The sequence below is a fragment of the Beta vulgaris genome, chromosome 5 (assembly GCF_026745355.1).
Source record: "Beta vulgaris subsp. vulgaris cultivar EL10 chromosome 5, EL10.2, whole genome shotgun sequence".
Classification (NCBI taxonomy): Eukaryota; Viridiplantae; Streptophyta; class Magnoliopsida; order Caryophyllales; family Amaranthaceae; genus Beta; species Beta vulgaris.
The window spans coordinates 53226976-53248639 of record NC_079206.1 but is presented as its reverse complement, the minus strand read 5'-3'; the positions used below and the strand labels follow the sequence as shown (position 1 = coordinate 53248639).

The window sequence follows — 21664 nt, the reverse complement described above, 5'->3', positions numbered from 1 at the left end:
GTAAAACGAACATTAATCAAACTAGGATATGTAAAATTCCTAAATCAAGAAGAATTTCCACTTGTGCTGAATTTGTCCACCTTGCATGACACCCAATAAAAGCCCATGTCTCCTAGAACCCCTTATGCCGCCTTATTCATCTTTTCTCAAGTTGAGTTGGAGTCCTCTATGGTCCACTCGACTTCTTTAGCACACTCTCGGTAAAAACTTTTAATATTATTTTATTTTAGACTCCACCATCTTGACATTTATTCCTTCTTAAACTTGCTTCACACAAACATCTAACACTAGAATTCTATATAGAATAGCTTGAATCTCTCTTAGGATAACCTTATAGTAAATGCAACTACGCCTATCCTTAAACCTTTCTAAGAGGAGCTTTATCGTATTTACATTCGCTTCACTTTGAAACGTCGCTAAGTGTATGTTGCACTTTCCAAACCATGTGTTAGCTAAGACCAAGTTATATGACTGCATAACCTAAATAGTCTTCCTCGAGAAAATTCACTAGTTGGATCGGAAGAGTTTGTGTAAATCTATGGCGGCGCGGGACTGGGCCTTCACGATTTCAAGTGTTTTAATGCAGCTCTTCTAGGTAAACAAGTTTCCTAATAGCGTGGTGACTCAAATATTGAGGACTTGTTGTTATACTAATGCTATTCCTGGCGGCACTTAAGGGGTGAAATAGGTGGTACAAAGGAGTGCTTGATGGCGTGTGGGTAGTAGTTGAATATATCAGTATGATCAAGTCCATGGATCCCTCGTACTTATTCGTGCAAGATTATTTTTCCACGAGGCAAAGCGAGCGAGAATCTTAAGGTTTATGATCATATTCATCTTGTACGTGCTAAGGGTAATGTCCCTTTCAATAATGAGCTATTTCTCCTTTTGAGCAAGAGCGTATCTTAAGCATTCCTCGTAGTTCTCGTCTCCCCAACGATGTTTTATGTTGGAATCTGAATTTGGAGAAAGACGGAGACTTTTCGTTCGGTCTATCGAGCCATTCTTTTGAGTTGGATGGCGAGAGCGTGATTTCATCGTCAATACGCTCTAATTTATGGAGTATAATATGGCAGGATAGTACCTTTCAACGTGTTAAGCTTTTATCTGCATTGTCGACACAAAGGGGATTGAGTAAGCCTGTGCCGAGTATGGAACCATTGTGTAATCTTTATGCGTTGGAGGATCAATGGAGCTACACTTCTTACGAGACTTTGTTATTGGAAGGGCTTATATGGGATCCAACTAGGGTAGTCAAAACATTGGTCGGGGCTGCGCTGCAATTTTGGGGACTTGGCACCGGCGTTTTTGGAGTAGCTCCCTCATGTGGAACATAGGCTTTTGATGACGATATACTAGGCTAGATGGAATATAAGAGAGAGGTGTTTGTTTGAGGAGGAGGTTTGTGATCCCTATCAAACCACATGCATAATCTCATGGCGTAGCTTCATGTGGAACACTGACATATTGCATGTGTAGGGTTAGGTGCTTGCCTAGGACACCACATGGGAAGAGCTCCGTTAAGCTTAATGTGGATGGAGGGTGTGTGGAAGGGTTGGGTGCGTCCACTGGAGTGGTGATTAGGGGGATGGATGAAAAAGCGTTGTAGTTGCAACATAGAAAGGTGGAGGACTGCGAGGAACCGTTAAAAAGGCTATATTTTATGGTGTTCATTTGGTTGTGGAAGTCGATTTTTGAAATATGGTTGTTGGAAGTGACTATCTTCACCTCGTTGAAGCAACTTCTTCAAAAGTGGAAGGCAAAAATAGCTTCCATGTTATTGTTGATGACATTGTTCATGGTAGTGGTATGTTAAATACTTCGTCTTGTAGTTTTGTTCGTAGGGATGGGAATAGGGTTTCTCACGAACTCCCCCATGGAAATATCATAATGGCTCATGCTCATAGGTAAATGAATAAGCTAACAAAATTGTTCATCTTTGCAGAACCAACTCATGCATGAATCGATTTCTCAGCTTCAGCGAAAGGTAGACAGCTCTAGAGAGAGCATCTAGTCTCAAAAATACCATGAGATTCTGTAGTGTCCTGACATGTTTTATATGACAGGACAAAGCGTTAAAGGAGCACAACAACTTGCTATCCAAGAAGGTATAAGTTCAGCAAGATTGTTTAGTAACATTGTTAATCTTGCTGATTGCTTTGAAACATGTCTTGCTATGGTTAACAATGTTGACTGAACCAAAATAGGTGAAGGAGAGGGAGAAGGTGCTGGCTCAGCAGGCAGAATTGGATCAGCAAAATCATGACAATAACTCATCTGGCTTTGTGATGTCTCAAGCTTTGCCCTCACTGAATACAGGGTCAGTCCTCAATAACCTCTAATCATTTTTCCAAGATCCAAAGTAAACATGGTTTCATAATTTAATTAAGATTTTTTTGAACCATGTCTCCATACAACCTTACTAGGACTAATACTACTAATTTAAGACCCCAACGATAAACAACAATAATTAGCCATATCTGGCTAGCACCTTTTGGACAACACACCACATGAGACTCTTGGCCAACTTCTTTGATTTCCTTCAGTCTGATAGATATGAATATCTTCTGAAGAGCTCTTTGGTTCATAATTATTGATTTAGAAAAGAATTCAGCAAGGTGAGTCATTTGGTAACCTTAAGGTCATTATGGGGGTACTAAATCAAAGTGAAGATATATTTAGGTGGCATCAGAAGAGATGATATAGATAGGTTGTATCCTGTCGATAGGTTATTTGGATATGTATCAAAAGTTTCTTTTATAATATATCTATACTGATTGGTTGATGTATCAAATATCCCTACAGATTGTGAAAAAATCCCCTACAGATTGTGAAAATATCCCTAGAACCTGTGATGATATAAGATGTGCTCCGCATGCTTTATTGAACATAATGTATTCAATTCTTGAAATGCAGAGGAACAAGCAGCAGTGCAGTGGAAGATGAAGCAACACAACCACCAAATCTAAACAGCAACTCTGCACAAATACCGTCCTGGATGCTTCAACACATCCAAGAGCAGTAAAAGGAAACAGGTGCTTATCGACGTTAGGTGTTGCTTAACATAGCTGAGAGCTTCCGTGTGCTCATGTACCAGTATTGGCTAGAAGTCCTACAATGTTGTTATGCATAAAAGTATAAGAAAGATGTTAGGTGATGTTGTGTATATTTTGAATGCTGAATTCCATTTGCATGGAAGAAATAGATGCAGCATAAATAAAGGTATGTCAATGTTGAGAATACCTCAGATTGATAATGTATATATCTAATTATAAGGGTTTTGTGAGCAGTAAATGCCGTTCTTTGTGCATTAGCGATATAATTTTGTACTGATTTATGTGTATTTGTGGCATGCTTTAAGCACTCACTTTTTGTCCCGTAATTTGTATACTTTCTCCGTTTTTTTTAGATGTTACACTTTTCAAATCACGGACTCATAGGTAATTTTTGGAGAGGAGAGAGATAGAGAGAATGAAAAACAAAAGGGCCACATGTGAACATGTGATAAGAGAGAGATAGAGAGAAGTTATTACCCAAAATAAAAGTGTAACATCTAATTTAAAATTTCCTAAAATAGAAAGTGTAACATCTAAAAAAAACGGAGGAAGTACTATTTTTGCACTTTTATATGCGTTTTTTGCATTGCTTTTTCTTATTAGTTGATGAAAATAAGTTTAAGAGGTTAAACTAAAATATGGGTGCACCCTAGTAATGAATAAATAAAACAGTACTCTAGCGTTGAACAAGTCATGGGAATGATTCCTAGTACTTCAATCAAATACCGAGAATTCAACCATCACAAATTTACAATAGCCCAATATATTCATGGCTTGAATCTATTACAAAAAGTGGTATATGTTTATACCAAAAAGATAGTATATGAAAATCGAAGATGACCTGACTATGGGTACATTATCAGTTTATCACAGGGATGCTTTTAGTTTCAATCGAATACTTTATTGATTAAATATACTACTTTTTCATTAGATATACTACTTTATTTTTGATGATTTTGGACAGAAAGAAATTGATTCAAAAGTATCTCAGGATCTGAACTGGACAAAGCTGCTGAACATGGTGGGAAAATTGGAGGTTATTTAATATATTTTCTTTCCTTTCTTTGATAAAGTTAATTATGATAGTTTCTTTTTTCTTTTTATTTACGGCTGGCATGGAATTAATATGACAGTAAAATTAAAATTTTGCAAGTCCAAGTATAATGGCTCAATTAGATTTGGGCTTCTATATTAAGAGTCAATGATAATTTTAATGTGTAAGTTTGTGCATATTCAGGTTAACTTTGTTCAAATTAGGCGTATCTGTTCGGGTATGACTCGTGTCCTTAGAATTTCAGGTCGTATCGGGTGCATATTTGATAAACCGGGTCTGGTTCAATCGGTTTGGGCTGATATGGGTCGAGTCAATACGAGTAAGGTTTTGAAAATATTACATTACTTCGTAAGGATTCATCGTTGGGTCTAAAAAGAGTGGGTTATTTTCTTACAAATGTACAAAAGATCCAAAAAGGACATCAATACTTGGAGTCTTGGACATATGCACGAGCAGACATAACTGCACTTTCTTTATAGCTCCATAAGGGTGATGAGGGACAATAAGGGGGGTCGAGTTTGGGTTGCTTCGGGTTCGGGTCATAATATTTGGGTCACATTCGGGGCGGATGGATTCAGTTCAGGTTATCTTTGGGTTTAATTCATTCGGGTTTCGATTCTGTTCCGAGTTGTCGCTTTCAAGTGAGAAATGGGTCTCTGGTCACGTATTAATAGGCACAAGTCTGTTTTACCAACTCTAGCTGGAACGGAGATATACAAAAGAAATGATAGGATGATAAGGCACATAGGTCTAATTACATAGTGAAATATTAGTCCTATTCTCTTGCTTGAGCAGATTAGCAAATCGCTTTCGTTCATGAAAAGTAGTGGACAACGAGAAAAGTCAAGAGAGAGTAAATGAATATTTCCACATCATATGAACATGGAGAACGGCGGAAAGAGAGAGATAGTTGAATGAAGGATCTATGTCATATGGATTGAGTGAAATTGATCAGAAAAATTTCCCTTTAAGGTAACAAAATAGTTATTCACATATTTGTGAATTGATCAATATAGTATATGCTCCCTCCATTTCTTTTTAGTTTATTCACTTCATTTTTGGAGAGAATCAATGAGGAAGTAAAAAAGTATGAGAGTGAAATTGAAAAGGTGGAGAAAAAAAATGAAAACTAAGAAAGATAAACTAAAAAATGGGTTAAAATATTTAAAAAGTGGATAACATGAGTGGAAAAAGAGGAGAAAATAGACGTGACATATTACCAAGAATAGAAAAAGTAAAAGTGTATAGATCAAAAGGAAACATACCAAAAAAATAAGTGTGTAGATTAAAAAGAAACGCAAGGAGTACTATATAGGATAATTATTCGAGATATGAAGGGAGTATAATTCATGTTTGTATTTTAAACTTAATAGCATTTTGGTTTCAATAAAGGTAATGAAACTTACATTATACTTTTGTACCTTGATGTTTAATTAGTTAAGACAAATTATTATGCTAGTTTTTTTAAGCTTATCACCAATATTTTTATGCTTGTGCACACCACAATTGAACAAATTGGGCTAAACACCTAAGCAAACTTAGTTGGGTCCCAGCAGTGGCGTATCTAGGAATTTACTCATGGGGGTACGAATACGTAAGTAGTTAGACTCGTTAATTTTTTTTTTCAAAATAAAGCTTTATTAACATTTTTTTCTCCCTAAGTTTAAGTAAGAACTTAGATATAATTGCTAACTATTTAAGTGTTCAATATTTCAATTTAAATAACCAGATCTTTAGAAATAAGTTGTTCAATTTAAAAACAGTTGTTTAAGTATATAAATGACAAATTTTTTTTCTCCTTAAGTTTAAGTAAGAACTTAGATATAATTGCTAACTATTTAAGTGTTCAATGTTTCAATTTAAATAACCAGATCTTTAGAAATAAGTTGTTCAATTTAAAAACAGTAGTTTAAGTATATAAATGAGAAATTTTTTTCTCCTTAAGTTTAAGTAAGAACTTAGATATAATTGCTAACTATTTAAGTGTTTAATGTTTCAATTTAAATAACCAGATCTTTAAAATAAGTTGTTCAATTTAAAAATAGTAGTTTAAGTATATAAATGAGGAAATTTTAAAGGAAAAAGAATAGAGACAAAATTATTATTTCGGAGCTTTTATTTTTGTGGGCTTATGAATTTGTAGTTGCAGAGTAAGCTTACTTATAAATTTTTAGTTTCACACTAATAGCCATAGGCCCATAGAGAGTAGTATATAGTAAAAGTGTTCAAGATAAATTAAACATGAGTCAAAGGTTAAGTAATTAAAAGTATAAAAAGAACTTTGTGGGGTTTTGAACTCGAGACCTCCTCATAAATTCATGGATCTTTCTTTTCCCTTTTGCTACCAACAAGACAAACCTCAACTTATTGATTTGTTTTCATTATTTTCTATAAATAATGGGGGTACAGTTGTACCCCTTGTACCCCCTCTAGATCCGCCCATGGGTCCCAGGACCATTGCTGACAAAGACATAGAAGCCTAGAACCAACCCAAAACGTACAGTTGTGATCACCTTAATTAACAAAAAAAAAACAGTTAAGGGGTGTTTCAAGATTTCATATATTATCTTAACAATAACCAGAAAATGATATTTAATATTGCTATGATTGAGTTTTTAAGACAACACCGGACAATTAAGATTTAGATGAGTAGCATGCACATCACACGGTTGGAATGCAAGAAAAGGTCAATAAAACATAAAATAAGAAGCCTACAAAACTAATCAATACAACTTAGAAATTTTGCAATGCATGGGGCTTGCACCTAGAACGTTAATGGTCAGCACGTTTAAGGGGATTTACCCCACAAGTAGAAAAAAAACCCAATAAAATACAAAAAAAAAATCCTAGCTTAAACGTTGGTGTCACAAAGTCTCAAGAGAGAATCTAAACACAGTGATGATTGGTAAGCACGTCTTCCATCTCTAGCTGTTTTGCCTAACCACATTCTGTCCTTTTCACTGCCATTTGACTTAGTCCCTCACGAAAAATATACCATATACTCATATATTAGTACATGATTATTTTATAGATTTTGTCCCCTATGTTACATTATTGTCACGTATAACTATATATAGTGAAGTTCCTTGAACATTCTTTCTGCTAATACTCAAATCTGAAAGCACCCGACTTTTCTGATTTAGTCTTCTCTTTCCCTTGCATATAATCACTGAAAGAAGAGAAGATGGTAAGAGTACATACCAAAAACTCGGCTTCTTGCTTCAGGATAAGTAAAGCTCGAATTCGAGTGCGTTCACCACCGCTGCAGTCCAATCCAGCCTATAATTCTATCAAAGCTGGCCACAAGAATCATCAGTACTTTGAGAATGACTGTGGCTCGAGCTTCAACAGCGACACAAATGGAAGCAGTGAAGAGAACTCTGAAAATGGCGAACCCAAAGAGGGAAACAGGATCATGGTGGTTGTAGATGCAAGCCAAGAGGCCAATGGTGCTCTTCACTGGGCATTATCCCACACTGTTCAAAAAGAGGACACTGTTATTCTTCTCCATATAACAAAGCCATCAAAAAACGGTACTTTTTAAATTCAGATAAATCAGATTGACAGGTTAATATCATTAGAACATATAAACCAATAATGTAGAGCAGATTTTTCTCATTATCAACATTATTACTAGGTGCAGGTTCACATTCTGAGGGTGACATTGATCCGAAAGCTTATGGACTTCCTTACTCTTTGAAAAGCGTTTGTCAATCCAAAAGACCTGGGGTATGTCAAATAACTCTTCTCAATTTTATTCATGGTCTGGTCTTTTGTTTTCGTTCCGACCATGGGCCCGACCAGTTTTCATGATAAACTGCGACCTTAATCATGACCACTTGTAAAAGTGAACTGCCTAGCTCCATGAGAGTTGTAGCTTAAGGTCACCATTCATCAGATACAAATTCAATAAGAACTTTTACCCAAAAAAAAAAAAACATTCTAACGGAGAAATCTTCTCTTTCTTTGCCTTTAAAGGCGGAAACTTCCTCTTTTAATTAATGCACGATTTCTCGTTCTAAAAATAAAAAAAAAGGTGGAAACTTTGGTGGTACAGAGAGTTTCAATCAAGCTCTAATGGCTCAATCTGGTGTATTTCCCTGAGCAGGTACAGGTGGAAGTATTAGCACTTGAAGGGAAAGCAAAGGGTCCAATAATAGTAGACCAAGCAAAGGAACAGAAGGCGTCTTTACTGGTGTTGGGCCACAGAAGGCGATCAAAGGCATGGAGATTTTGGATGAGATGGGCGGGAAGAAATAGGAGTAGCCACAGCGTTGTGGATTACTGCATCCAAAATGCCGATTGCATGACAATTGCTGTAAGGAGGAAGAACAAAAAACTAGGCGGCTATTTGATTACCACCAAGCGTCATAAGAATTTCTGGCTCTTAGCCTAACTTTTATTTTAATCACGAATAGTAGGCTCAATGAAGGTCTGGCCTCAATTAGAAGGGGCTGGGTGTTTGTAAATCATCATTCTATTGTACATCTGAAAACTTCTTACGTAATACCCCTCTATTCAAAATTCAATGTCTCACTTTCGAGGCTCTAAACATGACTTGGATCTTTAAAAGAAGGCATGATAATCGGGCTGAGCAACAATATGAACGAGGAGGAGATACGAAAATATGTTTCTGTCCCATTAATGGAGATACTCAACAAAGAGAGTACTAGAGGTTCTTAGCACAATAAAATCCCATGTGAAACCAATTTTCAATAGTTTCTTCAGCCTATCTGCACAATTTTGAAATTATTATAAGCACCAAAATGTTCATTCCAAGGATCCAATAGAAGTGTGGCATTTCTGTCCCCAGAGAAAGAAAAGATTTGGCATTGGTGGGTTAGAAATTCCAAAACAAAAGCAGTGAAATGTGCATATGTCGTTCTTAGAAACAATATCAGTAGCATAGTAATACATCAATCATTCCAGTCCTTTCAAAAAAAAAATTCAGTAGAAGTTCATTCTGCAAGCTGGTCAAAAGTACTAATACAAATCAGTATGCAGTCCTTATTAGAATTACAATTAGAGAGGCAATCAGCTATATATAAACTGGAAAACAAGTGAGAATAAAACACATCTTACCTGTCAACAAAGATGTAAAGACCCCGAAAGATTAGCCCTTACGGTACCACAGATACAAGTAACAAGATGATGCCAGATAAGTAGTCTCGTAGAGCCTTCAACACCCAGATGCACTGCAAAACTGGTAATATACGTAAAGTGTATCAGCACAGAATAAAACAAAATTTGTAAGAATTTCCTGAAACTGGAATACAAATTTTCGATATAAGAAAATGGCATGATATATGACCTACAGAGCAACTCCTCCCACGATAATACGAAGAACTCTAAATTTTATATCAGAATGTGGAATACTGACGCAGTTATATCTACATTTAAGCATAATAAATTTGCATGAATGCAAATCTCAAGAAAGCAAAAAACTCGGTACTCATATCGGACACAGGTACATGTCCAAGACCGATTTGACAATTTGATGAAAAAATTTCATTGCTTTGGGCAAAACGAAGTGTCAAGTGTCAAAGAGTCCATACTCATGTCAGAGAGCCTGATATGGGTATTTTAGGCAAAATGACGAGTACGAGTAACATACCAGAAAAGTAGAGCAGGTTTTGACTGGAGCCTACTGTCCATGGCCATCAATAAGAAGCTTAAAAAAACTTTGACAAGGCAAAATACTTCGAGCCTATATCTGCAAAGATGCTCAGCATTTTACAAGTTTAGAGCCATTGTCCATTTACACCATTATACTTAATAATATAGGAATTAACATCAACCCAACTGGTGTGAAGACAAAAATGCTGCACGCCACCTCTTAGTAAATAAAAGATAAGATGGGGTCGGGCTACTCTGCATCTAAAGCCAGTCCTTACATCAAATTATTCTTCCTTTCAGTAGGTAATGTGAGGCGCCTGGGGCCTACCCTTACAGCCTGTTTGGTAGTCGTTAATAAATTGTGGTAATGGGAATGAATTTTAAGTGTAATTTTATTAGGAAAAGACCCTTAAAATCTCCATGGGGAGACATTTTTTCTCCATGGGCAAGCAATCTCACCCCTAAACTTGTGTTTTTGTCTCCAAGGGGAACCAATTTTCATTACCACTCATTACCACCCTACAAGGTGGTATTGGATGGGAATGAAAATTCAAGAAGGAAAGTGGACACTTTAGGATAAATTAGCATTACCATGGGAATGGGCAATGATATTTTTCACAAATTTACACATAAATTCATTCCCATTACCACCATTTATGACCAACTACCAAACGAGCAGTTAGGGTATAAGATAATGATACCCAATACGAGCCTGGTAGAGATCAACCAAGTCTTGCAGAGTTGCATCTGAAAATTGTAGAAGACACCCATGGCTCCAGTTCCTCTTCAAAGTAGAATTCATCTTTATATCATTAATTACAATAACAGCTACAGACTACTGATCATGAATATGAGGGAACACATTTAATATTTCAAAAAACTATCTGAAAGAGAATAAGAGAGAAGAGTCAAGACGACCGATTAAGGAAAGAAAGCAACAGAATAAGTAAGCTCCCTTGATTTAAAATAAAATTTGATCGAGCTTTTGTAAGAATAAAAGGCACAATTAGGTATATTTTGCAAAAATAAAAAGAAAAGTACAAAACTGTTTCATAATGGGTTCATGAATATCCAACACAAAGAAAAGACATTACTGTTGAAAATGAAAGAAGCAATACAGAAATTTCAGAAATTACCATCAATATGGTATCGCTTGTATGTAACAGCAAGAGCTATGCAGAGAAACAGATCTAACCTCCAAAACCCTGCCACAGATGAACCGTCAACCGACTCATTGGTGGTTTGTTTCAAAAACATTGTGGTCCTTCCCTGGATGAACTAGCAAGATTATATTAATATGAACAAGAAAGCATTTGTACACTTTGGGATAAACGCGAAGCAATTCCATTGATAAGTCTGGTAAAACTATGCATATGATACAGTTGAGGAAGCCTCAATAATGGGCATCAGCACGAACATTCAATGAGACTAATTTTCCTACAAATTTAACTTTAATCTTTCCTTCCAACAACTTCAATCCGTTCACCGACTTCGAATAATATAATACTGGAGCTGTACAGGTGCAGGAATCGTATACATTTCTGTGTCATAGCTTATGGTGCGATTCAAACCTATAGCCATGTCCATAAGCGATGCGGTGCAACTTATCATAGCCTGCCAGCACTCCAGCCCCTGCTACACCCAAAAGGATGTTTGCAGTGACACCCCGGAAGAGAGCAGAAACCCCTTCATGATGAATAATCTCACGTAATGCATGTAATGTATTACGGTATTTTACAGATTGCCCAGATGTAAGCATCATCCTCCTTCGCAAGGTATCAAACGGATAGGCACAAATTCCAGAAACAGTTGTCACCCCCCAACCCAAGAAAAAGCTAGCAAAGAAATTGTCCTGCAGCAATTCAAACATAATAATCAATAAGAATTCAGACATTTGAAGGAGTATAATACTATATACTATGGTGAAACTTTGAAAGAACTAACAGAAAACAAAATTTGAACAGTACAGTTTACAAGGGTATATTAACTTATGGTAATATCTAGAAAATGTATAACTGAAGATTAGAAGAAAGAAATAAACAAGGAGCAATTCGACTAAAGGGGTGCATGAAGCAGCTATTGCTGGAGCTGGCTGCCTAAGTTTGAAGCCATCTGTCACCTAGCACCTAAATGACTTGGATGCTGTATCATAATTCATAAAGAATGGAACTTGTGACTTGACAGTGAAGAGAATCCAGGAAAAGGCAATTGAAACCTGTAGACCTGTACAACCCACTCCAGCTAAACTAAAAAAGGGAAGTTGACACTTTTGAGCAAGAATCAAGAAAGATTTGTGAGCTGAATCCGACCAGGTGATTGCTACAATAGTTACTATAAGAAAAGTATAATGATCACAGGAGTATATGAGCCGCAAAGATAGTAAATGTCGAACCTAGAGTATGGAAGATCTATACAAATATAGGAGGTACAATTCCCTACCATTTTCGAGTAATTTAAATATATTTAGGAAAAAATAGCTACGGACCAATAGCGAGAGGCAAAGTGTTGAAACTTATGATGAACATCAGCATTCTAATAAAGAAACCTATTTACAATAGGGAATCCGTTATTTCCCTGGAGGCCACAAGGAACATAATGACAAATTAGCATCATATCCTGGTGCCTAGACCATCTTGGTTGAGGCAATACACAGGGCTCCTTTGAAGGGTTAACCCTATTTGTGGCCTTAGTTCCACCAAAATATTGAGAGAGTCAAAGCCACTCATATGGCAGAAAGCCAGAAACATACATGAGTTCTGCAAATGAATCCTCTACAACAAGCTCAAGGTTGTCAAATCAAGCAAATGACTTCAGAGGAGGCAAGCAATCCCCCAAGTGAGTTTCAAAAGTTTGAGACCTCTACTCTAGAGGCACTGTATGAATACACAGATGATGAAAGAACCAAAGTAGCAATCAAGAACCAAAGTGGCAATCAAGTGAATCAACTAGGAGATTTAAGCTGGTTAGCTAACAATGCACTAGCTAGATCCACCACAAGGAGGAGAAACAAATTTATTAGGTTTTTCTGGAGAACGAGAGTACAGATTATAGAAATTGGGGGTAGAATAATGTAGCTAGGAGATTATACTACTCCTTTAAAACATAACTGGAGTAGCCCAATAAGAGGCTCAAAACAGAAACAGAAATGGATAATCCTAAACACTGTAATTATGTTATCTATATCAGACTATCAGTGATATCACCAGTCAGAGAGCAACTTGGTGACAAGGTGGGAGGAGATGGAGAAAAATATAATTGATGTACAATACAAGTCTCATTCGGGTCTACTGGTCAGAGTGCACAAGCAAGAACTCACAGTTTTAAACGTTCTTCAAGGAACACTTTAACCCGGTCAAGAGAAAAACTCTAAGTTGAGTAAAGAATTCACTATATGCAGCCTGTTCAGACAATGGGACCATAGTTTCTAGGTTTATACAGTCCTATCAGTAAACTCCCTCGTTGGACCAGTGAATATGCACCACTAAAATTGTGCGACTGCAAGATAAGAACCAAACAGGAAGCTTAATCTCCCTCTTGATCTGGAGGTTGGAAAAGGTGCTAAAAATTTACTTAGCTTAGTGACCAAACAGAGAGATCATGCACAGAAAATGAGAGATCAAGAGGGGAAGAACAAGAATTAAGGAGAAAACAAGTAAGATACGACTAAATTAAGAAGAAAACAAGTAATGTTAATCAAGGTGATTAATGACCAATTACAGCCTTGCCAATATTTCAAGAGGAATGGCACTTTTCCAAGCTAGGACCACTAAATTCTCTCTACAATTTTCAACATTACTTCTCTCTAACTGATTTGACTTATTTATAGAGCTCCTAGCCTTCTACTCTTAACAAACTATCTTATTCTACAAGCTACTGACAACTTAATGACAAGGCAACTTACTAAAGTGCCCCTGCCCTCATATCGAGTCGTAGCAAATGGCTGAATTGGTATTTCTGCAACAAAAAAACATTGGTATGACTGGATAACTATATACAATACAAAAGAAACACTATGTGGATTGAACCTAATTTTAATTGATAGTTCCGAAGCAAAGATTTCAGAAATGGTGTCAGGAAAAGAAGGCTAAATTGTGCATGTACAAACTAACATCAACAAATAATTTTTTAGAGATACATGGATTTAACAATTAATTCGGTCAAACGGAGTCGAAACCAAAAACAAATTCCTTGGCTTTTTTTTCTCCTTCAAATTGTACTGGATATCAATTCCATGTGGTGGCAGTCTGGTAGGAGGAAGACAAGCAAGGGAGACATAGCAGATAAACCAATGAACAATAAGAAAAAGAGAGCTCAAAGCAAACATTTAACAAGAAATTCTTTTTCTGCCAGTTGACATCGATCAAGATTTTGTTCTTAGAGTTCTAGGCATTAACATTTTCCATTAACCAAATAGCACGAAATGTTTTTGCTATGATATAAAAAAACATTGAACCAGACAAATGAAAGAGAATTACCAAGATGTGCCAAAAAACAAGAGTTAATGACTTACCCCAAGCGGCCCAACCAGAATAAGGGGCTTCACCGTGTCATATATTCCAAAGTACAATCCCCGATAAAGAGTAATTCCAATAATTGATACTCCAAATCCTCGATAAAGCCCTGCAATTCCATCGGTTGACAATGTTTTACGGTAAACATCAAGCATTCCTTTAAACTGTCGTTGTCCATCCACAGAATATCCCTGTGCATCAGTAGCGAGTCTTGTACGTGCATAGTCCAGATGATAAAGAAACAATGAAGTAGTTGCTCCAGCAGCACTACCAGAAGCTACATTTCCAGCAAACCATTTCATGTAACCATCTCTCTCCTTTGAACGTCCAAATAGACTCTTGAAATACCCTCTGAATGCAAAGTTGAAAGCCTGCATAACATCAGAAATCCCACTTCTCTGGCTTTTAAATAAACAAGAAACATAACACATAAGGATCGCAAGCATGTTCAGACGCCACATCGATCATTCTCTTTTAACTTTCTTTATTTATCTTCATTTCTTTTTCTTTTGGAGAGGGGAGGGGGATGCAGTGTCACTTTTAGATAATGGGCCACCCCGTGTCGTAAAGGGGTCACTTGTACCATAAGTGACCCCTTTAGGATAGCAAGTTACCCACGTCTTACCGTAAATTTTGGTACAACGGTCTTATATGAGGCTTAGGGAAGTACTTGTTATCCCTCAAAAAACTTCAACAAAATCCAAGACTCAAGAGCATAATCCCAAAAAATAGAAGAGGTAAATGAGAAGAAAATTTTGAACCGTTAGGAGTGAAAATTGTTGCTAAGCATAGGGATGGCAACGGCTTAGACTTGGACCGATTGTGCATAATCCGACTCCGACCCTACAAGAAATCGGATTTTAAATTCAACTCTTACTCTGACATTCGACTCTGATCCTAATTTAAATCCTAACACCCGATTTCGACTCTGACCCGATCCAACCTTTTCTTCCCCATTTTTTGTAATAGAAAAATCTTACACGGTACAAATAATCTAATCATTACTATTTTTTTTAAACAATCACATAGCAATAGTTTAAGTTTAACTAACCATTACTTTTATGGGACTTGGAGTCAGAGTTGGATCGGATGAGTTGGATTTTTTATGAGATCCGACTCTGACCCTCCTCCGACTCGGTGTCAAACTTCTTCAATAGAGTCGGATTCGGATTTTTTTCAAAATCAACTCGGATTTTTCCCTTTGCATATAGACTAGATTGTCATCCCTAGGTGAGCATCACAGAGGAGAGCGATCCTTGTACATTAAAACTAGTCTGTGCACTTCCATTAAATTATATAAGCAAATACAAGAGAAAATAAAAGAGCAAACAAGTTGGAAAGAATTGCTCATGCATGAAGCAATACCTTGACAAGGACCAAGAAGATCATATAAATGATTGGTCAAAACTTACAAAATTTAGCAACAGTTGGCTATAATTGACCCAACTTGAAAATCAACCCCCCTCACAACCTAAGTCACTACTAAATCCACCAAAAATCTACAATCCAATTAGTAAGTAGTGGTCCCATACCCGTTTCACCTTCCAAAGGTCCAGAGCATAGTGCATATTAGGTAACACTGATCAACCCAAAACAAATATAAAGACAATGGAGAATGCAATGACAAGAAAAGGAAGGAGAATTTCGAAACTATCCTATTATTTTATTAGTCATAATTATGTGCACAAATTCGAGTATTTTGTATTTTGGGATTTATTTCTACTCGTAGCTTATTAATGAATAAATCCTAACGTATCGATTTATTACAATCATGAAATTTCGAGTTGGAGTTATATAATACAGTAGATAGATTACTTTCTTATTCTCCAATTAGAGTATGTGATATGAATAACCCCAATATGCTTTGCCATTTTGAAAAATTATGGCAAGAATTTAACACAAAATATCAATTGGGGACGTTCACGTTCTCCATCAATATTGATAATAAAGCTGCTTATCTCATGGGCTACTTTATGGCTTCAAATCACATTTGCAAATGACTGAAGAAGTTGTTATCATCTTATTCACAAACTGCCCATTACTCTTCAATGTCATCACCTAACATCAATGCTCATCAATTACCAGAACCTTGAACTTATTATTTGCACAAACCCACACCAGAAAACCTCCAATTTGACCCTCAAATACACAACTCTTTCGCAGAACGAGCCTTATCCATAACCTAAATACCAAACTCTCAAACTATTGTAAGAAATTGAAGACAGTCAAACAATCAAACCTTGCATTTTTCTTGAGTTAAAAAGCCTAGACCTCTGATTGAACCTTGGTTTCCTTAGTCTTTTTGCACATAAAATTATAAAATCTAAAATCAACCCTTGATTATTCAATCTCTTCCCACATAGACAGTCACCCATCAAACCTCAATCCTCAGTAACAAAAGCACCTCTCAAGAAATTTGAGAAAATCAAATCCATATGAACCTAAATTGAAGTCCTTGTCTCCTACAAATCCTAGCTACAAATTTCTCACAAGCTTGTGAAGTTGGTAACTCGCATTCTAACATAACCCACATCCTGAATTTCCACATTCTAACAATGTCATACATCCATATATATAATTAAAACAATATGAACCTAAATTGAAGTCTTTGTCTTCCACAAGTCCTAGCTACAAATCTCTCACAAGTTGTGAAGTTGGTAACTCACATCCTTCATTTCCACAATCTAACAATGTCATACATCAATATAACATATAAAACCAATCATCTAAAACAAAACCCACAACATAAAAATCATTAAATTTAGAAAAAAAGAGAGACAAAACAACAATAAAAGACCTGAGTAGGGAAATAACGGATGACATTAGCCTGATTACCCCTCCAAAAAGCGAGAACACCCTCTTCACGAAAAACCCTTTTGAAGCAATCAGAAATACCAAGATAAGGAGTATTAAGACGCCCTCTTTTTAACAATTCCCCCTGATTTTGCAACAGCAGCTTTACTCTCTCGATTGGTGCGGCCGCTGTCTTCGCCACCATTGCAGCTGTCCCGCCCATCACCCAATCCACCGAGAAATTCTCGCCTCTTCTTCTCCTTGTCGTCGTTGTACTTGTCATCTTTTTTTTGTAGCACCACCGAACGCCTCGATTTACGTGAGCGGTGCAGCTGACGGGCAATCTTTATGTTAATCTGAGGCATATACCTCCGTTTCTTTTTAATTATTACACTTTGACATTTTACAGTATTCACAAATTACACTTTGACCCTCGTTTGTGATTTATACGTGAATAAAAACATAGTCATGTGGGATCTTGTTAGATTTGTATTAGTATGTATTTTATTAATATGTAGTTTTTATATTTTTTACAAATACAAAATTAGAGATATAAAGGCTCAAAGTAATGCATCGACATGCGCGAAAAGTGTAAGTGTAACAATTAAAAAGAAACGGAGGTAGTATGGTCCTAGAATAACGTTCCGACTATGGCATTTTTTTAAATAGATACTTTCCACCTTTTTAACAAATGATTCTTGAAAAATGACAGATATTATACTTCCTCCTTTGGTTTGTTTTAAATCAAACTAGTTCTTATCTCGGATAATTATTCAAAAAAAAAAATTTCTTATCTTGGATAATACATACAGATTATTTATCAATGTACATTTGAGGTTTATAAAAATAAAAAATATTATCTTGTCCTGAAATTACTGATTTAAAATCCCACAGATACCAACATGAGTATTATAGTGTAATTGGTTAGTGCATTAACATATCAAATGAAAGGGTAATATCATATATATATATATATATATATATATATATATATATATATATATATATATATATATATATATATATATATATATTAATATGTCCTAAAATGATAAATATTTTATCTATTTTAGAAGAAAGGAATTATATGAAATTACTATTGTATAAGAAACTACAATAAATATGACATAAAAAATTACTAATGTTGTATGAGAAGTGACTAGATGTTGCCATGTTGGTCTTGATATATATGAACAATTTTATTGTTCCTCCTCGGAGAAATCAAGCAAAGCTTTCAATATATTTTTGTTTCTTCAAAATGGATTTAAAATATATGGATTTTTTTCCTTTTCAAACTATTGTTTCCTACGCAAGGGCTAGGATTTAAAGTGGGTGTGGTCGGCTTGTGAGTTGCTCGAGTTCAACTCGGATTTTTATGAGTCGAGCACGCGCTACTAAATCTTTCTCAAGATTATTATGATTAGGTTTGAAATATATTTAAATAAGTTTCACATATTCAAAATTTGTTTGTCTAATTCTTTTAATTATTTGCATGATACTTATGCTGATTTATAGGCAAAATTGGGCTCAGTATCTTGAATTATAACGCAGGTGCACCAAACAATCCAACTAAGACTTATAGACAGAACACCCTAAAGTATAGTACAGTCCGTACCATAAATGTGATCGGTGTCGGGATTCTCACCAGCTCCAAGTCGAGTGTTGGATAAAGGGGTTGACATAGAAATGTTTTTCTTGATTGTGGTTGAAACTTCTAACTAGTTTGTACTACTGCAGGCAATCAATGTACACTAAACCCTAACATTACCTAAACTGCTATTTGAATTCTTCTTGAAACTTGAAGATGAAGTTGAGCTCATTGTTCTTATGCGGATTTCACTCTTTCATAATTTAGGGTTCATTTGAGAAGAAAGAGGGGATTTAGGAAAGTAAGAGGAAATTTGGGAAGAAATTATTTGTCTTCGGTTGAGGAAGGAGAAAATGAAGGCACGTGTCTTTTTTGTTTAAGTAAAAAGTTTACGGTTAAAAAAGAAGAAAATAAGAAAGGGGGGAGAATCCAGTGAGAATTTCGGGCACTGACGTCATTTATGGTACAAACTGCACCCCAAGTCCATACTTTGGGGTGTTCTGGCTATAAGTCATAGTTGGGGCTGTTTGTGCACCCGCGTTATAATTCAAGGTGTTGAGGTCAATTTTGCCTTTCTTTATTATGAGCAAAAACAATAATTATAATAAGGTTGTAAAAGTAAAAAGTTGAGGATATTTTTTGAAGGAATAGGTAAGATTACTCAATTGCAATTTCCGAAGTCCATTAAAATATTTAGTTAAGTTGAACTTGAAAATTTGACTTTTAAAAAGTTCAAGATAGAACTCGGGCTTGGATGTAAGTGTCATGGAGTCAAGCCGAGCAACCCAAGTACGAACTCAACCTCGTTCGTTATTACCCCTAGTAAGGGAGTCGTCTTGCAAAGGTTGGGCTAATATGGTAAATGTCATGATTAAGTTTAACTTTAGATAACTAAATTTATAGTCAAGTAAGTGTATAGAGCATTTTGTAACTTCCATAGGTGTGAGTTCCGCGACTCTCTATTTTTGTAATAGTTAACCAGCAAGATTATTTACTCATATGAACGATTATAATAAGTTCCGATGGACAAATTTGAATATTAGTGTCTCAAATATACTCTTTTAGACTTTTACCTACTCATTTTGTCTTCTTTAAGAAACTTAACTTAATGTCTTCAACAACAACATAAAAGAGCCACTACCTTTATGAGATATAATTTAGACTTGAGAAACTCTACTAAATTATCTCATATTTCCTTCATATACCTCTCCTCTATGGATTTTGGTGTGTTCATCAATCCCACATTCTTCTTATTATATATAGTCCTTAAATCCTCCCTATTACTAACCCAACTAAAATTAGAAAACCTCCACAAATTAACACTCTAATATGTTCCTACAAAACACAATCTTCTATAACTACTTGTTAAACTACAAGCTCTAACTTCCTTTGTTGTAAAGGGAAAAAACTAATCTAAAATCTCTACCAACAATCATAACTTTACGACCACATAGTTCTTCAACTTCCACATAATTTTCTTATACTACCATCGATGATCAACATGTAGACACGTTATTTACCATTTATGCTTCAACATCTTGTTTTCCAAAGTTTCATATCGATGATGCATGTAGTGTTTTCCAAAGGCACAATAAGTTAATATGGAGGAAGAATGAATTGTTGGCATTCAGGTAGAACATTGATAATTGATTGGCGAATTTGATACGAGTTGTGAACCTCTTATTTTGCCATTGTGGTAATGCTTTGTGTAGTTTGATTAAGGTTGTGATACGGTCGTGGATTGTCATTGTTTTCATTTATTTTATCGAAATGACACAAATATGTAATTTAGACTTTGCTGCAACCAGGGGCGGATTCAAGAGGTATATTGGGATACAATTGTATCCCCATTCCTAACAAAAAGTGAAGCAAGAAAAAAAGTCCCATAATAAGTTATATATAAACCCAATTAAATAATGATAAGGAGAGAGTCGAATAAGCCCATTGCAAGCTTTGGACACTCTGGCAGAAATCTCACCCCCAAGCTCAAATCCCATCTGAACGAATCTCTAATTCTATCTCCTAAATAAACCTAACTATCTCCTCACGACAATTGCACGACACCAGGCCCCAAGGTACCGTGATGATGTCATCTAATTATAGTTGATCAATTCCTTAATGATTGTTTTGTTACATACAGATTTTTTTCTTACAAGTTAGTAATGATCATGATGTAACAAATCATTTCAAAATATGAAGACTCGTAAAATGTAATTGTAAAATCTCGTTTGAAATCTATGTAATCCTACATGCACACTCCCTTAAAATATTTGTAATTCAAGCTATTAAATGAATGTTACTTTGGACTTCGTGTTATTCATTTGGTTGCTTTTTAGCTTTCATCTGCAGTCCACTTCCATCAGAGGTGATCATGGGCCGGGTCGGGTATAAAAAATTCCTCATTGGTTGATTCGAGTAGGGCCAAAATTTTGTGCCTGAAGCCCGCTATTTGGGCCCAAAATGAGCGGATTTTTTGCGCCAAAATAGGTCGGGCAAAAATAGAGCCTAGAAAGTTATTTTTGGCTTGCCCAAACCCGACCTAAAGCAAATAAAAATCGATTGGAGTCCGACTGCGGGCGAAAAAATTCTGCCCAAACACGCCCAAAAATTGGGTCGGGCTGAAGTTGATAAGCTCTAAAATCCATCAAACCCCAGATCCACCACTGGATGCAACTTACTAGGATTTTGTTAACTAAGCTTCGAGGGATTTATGAAACTCATGCTAAAGTAAATACAAGAAAGAGTACTATTTCTAGGAACTTGCTTTAATTAAGATATAAATAATAAAGAAGACAGACTAATTAAGACTATCCTCATAGCACGCGATGCGTGTGACGACATATTAACATCAATACTGACATTGAAAAGCGCTACAAGCACTAAATATTTTATTGTAGTTTAATTTGATCATTCACAACGTTTTTTTCAATTTGCTAAATGAATATGTATCAGAATGTACTATAAGTTGATATTATTGGATGATATATGCCAATCTATTTAATATATGTGTAACACCCCCAAAATCCATACACGTCTAATGCTACGT

At 35.8% G+C, this 21664-nt stretch overlaps 3 protein-coding genes across 5 annotated transcripts in view; 2 read left to right on the top strand and 1 right to left on the bottom strand.

Annotated features, from left to right (window-relative positions):
* LOC104893925 (truncated transcription factor CAULIFLOWER A) overlaps positions 1–3343 on the top strand; it is a 30266-nt gene extending 26923 nt beyond the window's left edge. The window contains exons 5-8 of the mRNA XM_010680062.4: positions 1946–1987; positions 2067–2108; positions 2208–2320; positions 2917–3343. Of these exons, the coding sequence (XP_010678364.1) occupies positions 1946–1987; positions 2067–2108; positions 2208–2320; positions 2917–3025 (306 nt within the window). The 3' untranslated portion in view covers positions 3026–3343. The remainder of the gene's footprint in view (positions 1–1945; positions 1988–2066; positions 2109–2207; positions 2321–2916) is intronic.
* A 3115-nt stretch (positions 3344–6458) lies between these two features.
* Positions 6459–8664, top strand: LOC104893927 (uncharacterized). 2 transcript variants are annotated; one of them, XM_010680064.4, is made up of 3 exons: positions 6459–7643; positions 7754–7839; positions 8219–8664. In XM_010680064.4, exons 1-3 carry the CDS (start codon positions 7295–7297, stop codon positions 8504–8506), a joined length of 723 nt encoding a protein of 240 aa, XP_010678366.1. In that variant the 5' UTR covers positions 6459–7294; the 3' UTR covers positions 8507–8664. The 2 variants fall into 2 exon arrangements, with proteins under 2 accessions (XP_010678366.1, XP_010678365.1); XM_010680063.4 differs by having other exon boundaries at positions 7748–7839.
* A 2327-nt stretch (positions 8665–10991) lies between these two features.
* LOC104893928 (ADP,ATP carrier protein ER-ANT1) lies at positions 10992–17373 on the bottom strand. 2 transcript variants are annotated; one of them, XM_010680065.4, is made up of 3 exons: positions 17035–17373; positions 14237–14608; positions 10992–11578 (listed from the first exon to the last, which is right to left on the bottom strand). In XM_010680065.4, the coding sequence occupies exons 1-3, from the start codon at positions 17311–17313 to the stop codon at positions 11273–11275; spliced, it is 957 nt and encodes a 318-aa protein (XP_010678367.1). In that variant the 5' UTR covers positions 17314–17373; the 3' UTR covers positions 10992–11272. The 2 variants fall into 2 exon arrangements, with proteins under 2 accessions (XP_010678367.1, XP_057251158.1); XM_057395175.1 differs by having other exon boundaries at positions 14237–14588; positions 17035–17198.
* Positions 17374–21664: the final 4291 nt, after the last annotated feature.